This window comes from Lytechinus variegatus, chromosome 15, assembly GCF_018143015.1.
Source record: "Lytechinus variegatus isolate NC3 chromosome 15, Lvar_3.0, whole genome shotgun sequence".
Lineage (NCBI taxonomy): Eukaryota > Metazoa > Echinodermata > Echinoidea > Temnopleuroida > Toxopneustidae > Lytechinus > Lytechinus variegatus.
The window spans coordinates 26,040,647-26,048,613 of record NC_054754.1 but is presented as its reverse complement, the minus strand read 5'-3'; the positions used below and the strand labels follow the sequence as shown (position 1 = coordinate 26,048,613).

The window sequence follows — 7,967 nt, the reverse complement described above, 5'->3', positions numbered from 1 at the left end:
TCTGGAAAATTACAACAATAAGGCCATATCTCACAAACGATAATAACTTAAGATTTATAACGCAACTTCTGCGACTTGTTAAACTAGCCGTATGCGATCATCATTGGCTGTCATGATAGGGGAGGGGGAGTTCAGATCACCACTCAATCCATTTTAAATTACCAGTATAGAAAACTGTAGCTGAATTACATTCACTTAATATACATTTCTCATTTTTCCCATCAAAATAGAAGCCTGGCATTTGAATATTGGGTGCAAATGGGGCATTCTGTGAAGAGAAAAAAGATATTTAATGTTTATTATAAACTTTAAAATTCGAGGGGGTGTGACCCCCAAAAAATGATCAAGGGGGGGGGGACTACCGGGATCACCCCTGTATGAGTCCTCATATTTATTCATTATTTGTGAAAGTTTCTGTGATATTCCTATTCCCGCGGGCAATAATTATTTCTAACTTTTTACATTATCTAGTATATCTATTGAGAATAACTTTACAGAAGAAATCTGGAGCAAATCAACGAGTGTTTCTTGAAGTCTGGATAGGAATCTTCTGGGAGTATGGTTTCAGGCATCCATGACCAAGCTTTGTCCACCGATCTGTCCCCAGTTAGAACTCCATTGAGGTCTCATGAGTACGAAGAGTCTGAAATGATATGATAACGAGTTATTTTATAAAGCTAACCGAAACATATACAAAAGGTACCAATATCGGTTTGGTCGGATTTTTAACTGTTATTTCAACCCCTCTCTGGTGTGGACCGATATAGATGCCGGGCTGATGTTTAATCAACACCAGTGTTTTTGCAGTGTTACAGCCAATCAATATATTCCTGTAATTTTGAAATGAATTTATGAAGGAACCGAACAGCATTTAAAAAATAATGTGTGGACCAATAGCGTCGGATGGGGGGGGGGGACTCGGGGTATGACCCACAACAATTTCATGACAAAGAAAAAAAAGGATAAGAAAAAGGGTTAACCCTAATAATACTTTGGGGACCGCCCCCCCCCCCTCAACATTTTTCACAATTAATTCGCCGCGCAATTTTTTTTTACCGTGTCGCTCGCTGACTTATAACTTTTAAGTCTCGCGCAACTTTTGAGACCGAAATTGCGACCCCCGGGTACATGGTTCCGAAATTACGCAACATTTCGTAAGTGCATGCATGCTGACCAAAAGTAGCCCCAAAACGTGAATTCATTTACAAATCCAATGCAAATGGTGTTTTTAGCAAAAATTCATAAATGTGTCATTATTTTTCCTTTTACTGATTAAAATTAATTAATTTCACCTTTTTTATGGTCAAAATGAGATCTTTGACAAGTCGAAAAACAAAGAAATGCATATAAGAAATTTAGAAAGCCATTTAGGGGCATTATTTAATTAATTAGAGCAAACTTTTGATTTTTTTCATAAATTGGCATAATTAATTAGCAGTGAGATTATTCACAGAATTTGATCTTTCAATTTTATTTTTGTTTAGATTATGCCATGGGTAATGGGAGTGTCATCGACGTGATTGACGGTCGAGATCATTCAGCCCCCCCCCCCCCCCCGTCTTCTTAGGCAATAAATAGCCCAGTCTGTTTAGGGTCAAACTCAATATCATGTCAAAATATATCACAAAATAAGAAGTTTATATTGAAAAAAGGTTTAAATGTGTTATTTTTCTCATTCCTAGCTTTGTAGAAATTTTGGTCCATTGTCAGGCTTCATAAAACATAATAATAACTTAAAGAAATAGCCTCATGACCAGTGGCGGACCGTGACTCGGAGGAGACAAAGCATGGGGGGGCACGGCATTGTTCACAGACAATGCAGTGCCCCCCCCCCAATGCTTTGTCTCGTCCGGGTCACGGTCCGCTACTGCTATGACCCTACTTGTTTTTAGTATGTAATTCTTTCCAAAAATGTAAATGGGGGAATGTACCTTGCCTGAGGTATCCCTGAATCTTTTTGTAATAGCTGAATAAGAGCCGTTGTATCCTCTCTGTTCTTCTCCGCGTCGTCAAACACACCTTCACAACCAAAGAGCTCGATATACCCGCATGGATCCAGGGTCCCAGTTCGCATAAGACGGAGACCTTCTCGAAGTAAAACGACGATGTTCTAAGAAATAAGCAGACATATATAATTCGTTTACCATCTGATTATTAAGACCAAATTAAATCTCACATTTTATATATTTCTTAAAGTGCTAACGTCACTGATAGGCAAACCTTGAAAGATATAAAGGCATTTAAGAATTTTCGTAATTAATTTATGATTTATATCGGGGGAGGGCACCGACAACGACCAAAAATGTCTTAAATTCTTAGTTCAATAAACACGACGAAGGTGTATTAGTTTCGGTTGCATCCATGAAGTAAAAATGCCCAGAAATTTCTAAAGAAGCTTCCATAAAATCAAATATATATATCCTTTCACGCCGTACACAATATTTGGGTCAATTGTTTTGCGCAACATGTGCATGTGAAATTTAATCCATTATTCTGACACACACAAAAATATTTTTCCCACTGGAAACCGAAGGGGGGAACTCAACCTCCCTTTTGATTACTAAGTAGTATGGAAAAAAAAAGAGAAAAAAGGGAAAACTGAATGAAGGAATAAACAAATGATTATAAAAAGAAGGGTCTGTGACTGGCGCCAGTTGTAACATAAGCTAAATATAATTCAGTTCCGAGTCGACGTAACTAGGAAATGATCGAATCACTTTGACTTGAAACAGCGTCAAATACCATCTGGCACCATTCCGAGTCAAACTTGACTTCTTAATTTCGTTTTTTTACTGATAAGAAAATTGCCCCCGATCAAAAAGTTGTTTAAGGAGGATTTCAAAATCTTGATTTTGCGAATGGTTTTGGCACGATCCCACGAAAGGAAAGCCAGGATTCCAGCCATACACGTTTGGCGAAAAGCCAAAAAAAAAAAAACAATTGTAAAGCCTTCGATTTGGAGAAGATTTTTTCTTGTGATAATGAGGTCGTTGACCATTCTTGCGCAATTTGTACTTCATATTCACGACATTTTATTATGCAAACACCGCGACTTTCGGTAAAATATCCTATGTGGTTTGGGATTTTGTGAACAAATGTCGAACGTTTTGGGATTTTGTGAACAAATGTCGAACGTTTTTGACGAAGCTTTCATAACAAATTACGAATAAAAACACTATACATGATGAGGGGGCCGTAAAAACAGATTTTTTTTTTTTATTTTTGACGATGCTTTGAACATTATATTTTGCTCTGAAACTGGATAACGTAAGTAGGTATTATAAAGCACAAACTGCGTATCTCAATAATCCTGCACGCGCGATGCGAAAGCTTTTCGATTATAATCATTTTTTTTAATTTAAACATAGAATCTGGACATTCTAAACACTTTTTTTTCATCTTGAAAGGAAAGGATATCATCCTAAATCAATGGCGAGTGCAAAGCAACAGCAGCAAACTTTTGATATTCCGATTTGAAAAGGGTCAATGTAAGCATTATGTCAGGCACTGTGCTGGAAAGAAATAAGTGATGCGAGCGCGATGGGTTTTTTAATCATTATTTTGACCTATAGGAACAAGACATTTTAATCACATTTTGTCATCATAAATATGAAAAGAGTAACTATCTTTCTATTCCTTTTCCATAGCGCGAGCTGAAAATTGCTGATATTCCGATCTGAAAAGTGTGCAATTCAAGGATTAAGATTTCATGAAAAGGATATCTTAGAAAGCCTATGCCTGAAAACTGGACATTTCAACCATTATTGTATTTATGAACAAGATACATGGGTTAATATATTTTTAACATAAGCGTGAGCAGAAATTTTTTGATAAACCCTCGTGAAAAGGTGATCTAAAGTTCACTCTAAAAAAATATTGGGTAAAAATGATCCATGAGAGTAGGTATGTGTCCAAGAAACCAACATTGGGCATTGAAAATTATGCCATTCTAAAGTAATTGCTCCTTATTTTATTTTGTTAACCTAACTGGAAAATATGCTTCCCGCATTGGGTACAATACTTCCCCTCATTGGTTGGATACGTACTTACCCTCGTGCTAGTTACAATTTTACCCAATATTTTTTACAGTATTTTTTATTAGGATTTAAATAGAAGTACAAGTATCTCACTGATCAAAATGCGAGCGCACAGCGGTAGCTGATAAGTTTTGACATTCAGACCTGAAAAGGGATGTTTTGAGAAGTAATATAATACACGAAGAGAATAGGTACGACGGTACTTCAAAAATCAAATAATGCGAGAGGGCAGCACGTGCTGAAAATGTTTTATATTCAGACCAAAAAACGAGACTTTTACAGAGCACTTCTTTAATAATCGATTTGTAAATCAAACAAAAAAAAAAGCTCGATGGACGATCTGAAATTTGTTTTGTATATTGACTTCCAGGCTGAATATTTTTAGCACCATTTTAGCTTATATTGAGCAAACACATGTATGAAATGCGAGCGATTTTTTTTATAGTGACATGATTTTTTTACAAGTGCTCCTCTCTCCTTCCTCTTCCTCCTCTTATTTTTTTTGTTTCTCCTCTCCTTTCCATCCTTTTCTTGTATTCCCTTTTTTCCCCTTTTTTGCGCCGCTAGGGGGGGGGGGGGCGTCCCTTATAGATCCGCAGTTTGACTTAGCATGTTTTGACATTCGCAAATCGTTCGCATGCCCCTTAAAAATCACAGTTATTTTAATGACAATTGCCGGCTGAAGCTTTGAAAAGGCACGACTTTCGCTCAGCGCAAGAATAATGGACAATTTCGACGCCCTATTTTAGTCCGGATGCACGGATGCAGCAAGGAGTGAGAAGAGAACGTTATCAAAACCCTCTGATATAACCTCAAACTTCGGGCATCCTGGTTGCGATTTCTAAGCAGTCGGGTGCAATAACCATTACCTAAGCGAATTAGCCAATATTATACTCATTGTAATAATATTGTAATGAAACTCTCAATTAATCTCTGTCCACTAACCTTCCTGCAAATCTAAAGGCCTTGTAGTCTCACAGTCTTCTTACATATAGGCTCATTGCCTTCCTCTCTCATCTATGAAGTATTTTGAATTTGATACTGGTTACCCCCCCCCCCCCCTCCAGAGGTCTAAGATAATTACGTTTGTAAGACTTTCTTATATTACAATGTGTTTTGATCCTTGGAACCCATGGAAGAACAGTATACTGTCTATGACCAGGGCTGAAATGGGTGTCCTTCCGTTTTCACCATCCTGATGCCTCTTGGTATACATACATATATATATATGTATATAAATATATATATATAATATATATATATATATTTGTTTGTTTGTTTCTTTGTATATGTTTATTTCTTACTTGTTATTTTATATCTCGCTTTTATATGTTCATTTGTTTTTTTATTGTGAATTTCGGAGAATACATAAATACAAAACTCACCCCTTTTTCAAGATTGTATCGTTTTGAAAGCATAGTCGTCAGCTGATTCCTGAAACCATCGCTTAGTTTGTTGACTGGCGTGTTCACATGTACCACACAACGCATCATCTTGAATAAGCACCAATATGGCAACCGAAACCAGGCAAAAAAACCCAGATGATATTGATATGGACTGATGAATTTCAAACTTGTTCTTCTTTCGAGTTTTCCAGCCGCTTGTCCTTATTTCGAAGGGAATTAATTTTCAGGAATCTTGCCCTGGCAGCGATAGGATTTCGAAATGGAGACTTGGAAAATTCTGTCCTTACAAAGTGAAAGATAATTCACTTTTGAGAGAGGAATAGGCTTATCAATGCGGGTACCATCAAAAGTATAGGCCTAGTAGTTTAGAAATAGTGAACCGAGAGAACGCAAATTTATGCAAATGGGGGGGGGGGGTATGCATACGTCGTTAGGGTTTATGGATCACAATAATAATTGATCTATTTCTTCATAATATAGTTTTTGTTCTTCATCGTATTCTTATTATTCCTATTCTATAAAATTGTGTTTTCTTTTATTTCTGTCTCTCCTTCTCCTCCTCGACTAAAGATCTTTGCAGTAGTGTCGTTTAAACGGCTTAAACAATGCGTTTTAATTCTTAAACAACAAACTGTAAGGTTGTTTAAACTGTTCATGGAACTCTGTAAGAATCATATAGTCAACTAGCTTGTATACAATTTTAAAGATTTACTGACAGTGTTACTGAGTAGTTCCAGAAAACCTAATTAAAAATATGACTCAATGGCACAGGCAAGAATGGCGGGAAAATGGGAGAAAGAGGCAAAGAGAAAGGGAAATGAAGGTAGAGTCAAAAGCTAAATTGAAAATCAGAATATGAAGAAAGGGACAAGAAAAAAAAGAACACAATAACACGAGCGAGCTGCCGAGGATTTAAAAATAGAAAGAACGGATAAAAAGGTGGATGGCATATATTACAAGCTTGCTAATTTTTTTATTGCAATAACGGTCTCAATCATTACAAAAAGATCCTTAGCCAAGGGCTAGTTATATACCCCCTAGGTCGATCATAACCTATAAGTAAAGTTTTACGCCTGTTAAATTTACCGTACAAACCTCTCAATGTTTACTTTGGTTAAATTTTCAAAGTTGTTATCACATAATTAGAATTTAATTTCAAAATCTTTTTATAAAAGTCAAAATTTTCTGACTTGCTTCGCTCCCTGGCGATTTTTTTTTCTTTTACAAATTTTACCACAATTGCTATGTTGTGCTGCCTCAAAATATTTCATTTATTATCCGCAACTGCTTTAAAGTTATGTGTTGTGTATGTTCCCGCGGTTAGATAATTAAGTGGCCATCTGCAGTGTTTAAAATATCACGAGGTTCCGGGGGCTCCGCTTCAGACCAGTGACGTCACCAAGAGGGAGGCACGGGGGCCTTTGTCCCAATGAATTGGCCCCCACTTGCTCCCCCCACCCAAAATTCTGGAAAAAAAAAGATGTGTAATTATTGTTGTCATAAGCATCCTAATAAATCTGCAAAGTGCTCCAAAACTAATTTTCGTTCTTTAAATTTTGAAAATTTTCTCATCCACTCACTGTTAGCTCCCAACAACATTATGTCAACATAAATCTCTCAGGTCTTTATAAAATTCAAAATTTCGCTCGCGCTACGCGCTCTCAGTAACTGTTGACTGAATAAAACATCATGTGTACACCCAAAATCGGGCCGACAGTCATAATTATCTAGCAGGTGCCGTGGCCGAGTGGTCTAAGGCGCCGTGGCTATACATGAAAAGCCCGGGGTTCGATCCCCGGCCGCGGCACCTATGCCCGTGAGCAAGGCATTTAATCTACAATGCTCTTTTATCCTGCTTTCAGATAAATGGAAATGCTATATGCATTACTGGTAACTAGGTGTGCACTTGTTTAAAAAAAATTATCTAGCAACAAATATTGTTTGATCCACCTGTTGTACATTTGGTTGAATTTCCTTTGCAACTTAGTGGTGTGAAATCAACACGGGTTAACCAACGTACACCATCACCAACCTTCGCTTATTTTTCACAGTATATGTAATGAAGTGTTTTGTAACTACATCTTTGAAATACTACCAGTAGAAAGTTTATATCTGGAACGTACTTCCTATTCATCATATGACAATAAAAATTTAGAATCCCCTGTCATGGCACGCAAACCCCACAAAAAATAATACTGGTACTATTACAATTCAGAGGTAGGCAGTGTGTTTTAATGTTAAGAGGGGGGGGGGGGGGCAAATGACCCCAAGAGGAGAAAAATAAAAATGGGGATTTTGTTTTCGAATTTCACGATCGTGATCAAGTCCTTTACAAGACCTTTCTCATCTTCGCTGACAACCTTTCTTCTTCTTTGCCCGTTTTCCTCTCTTCATGTAGAAATATTGTTAATTTCTTGAACATCATGGGGGCGTTCGACCCCCGCCCCGTGTGGCATCGCCCCTGTTCCATTGTGTGAGGATCGGCTAACATGCTGGTATACCGATCATGAGAATTTTCTGTGCC

General features: G+C 37.3%; 1 protein-coding gene across 1 annotated transcript; it reads right to left on the bottom strand.

Annotated features, from left to right (window-relative positions):
- LOC121429206 lies at window positions 1-5,756 on the bottom strand. The gene is made up of 3 exons (XM_041626163.1): window positions 5,423-5,756; window positions 1,932-2,110; window positions 1-643 (listed from the first exon to the last, which is right to left on the bottom strand). Exons 1-3 carry the CDS (start codon window positions 5,528-5,530, stop codon window positions 565-567), a joined length of 366 nt encoding a protein of 121 aa, XP_041482097.1. The 5' UTR covers window positions 5,531-5,756; the 3' UTR covers window positions 1-564.
- Between the last annotated feature and the right edge of the window lie 2,211 nt (window positions 5,757-7,967).

Bases quoted from the DNA above. Each gene is read 5' to 3' on its own strand.
- LOC121429206 (XM_041626163.1), bottom strand. From the start codon at position 5,530: ATGATGCGTTGTGTGGTACATGTGAACACGCCAGTCAACAAACTAAGC. The intron at 2,111-5,422 runs GTGAGTTTTGTA...CTTATTTCTTAG, and splicing joins GATACAATCTTGAAAAAGGG to AACATCGTCGTTTTACTTCG. The intron at 644-1,931 runs GTACATTCCCCC...ATATCATTTCAG, and splicing joins TCAGGGATACCTCAGGCAAG to ACTCTTCGTACTCATGAGAC.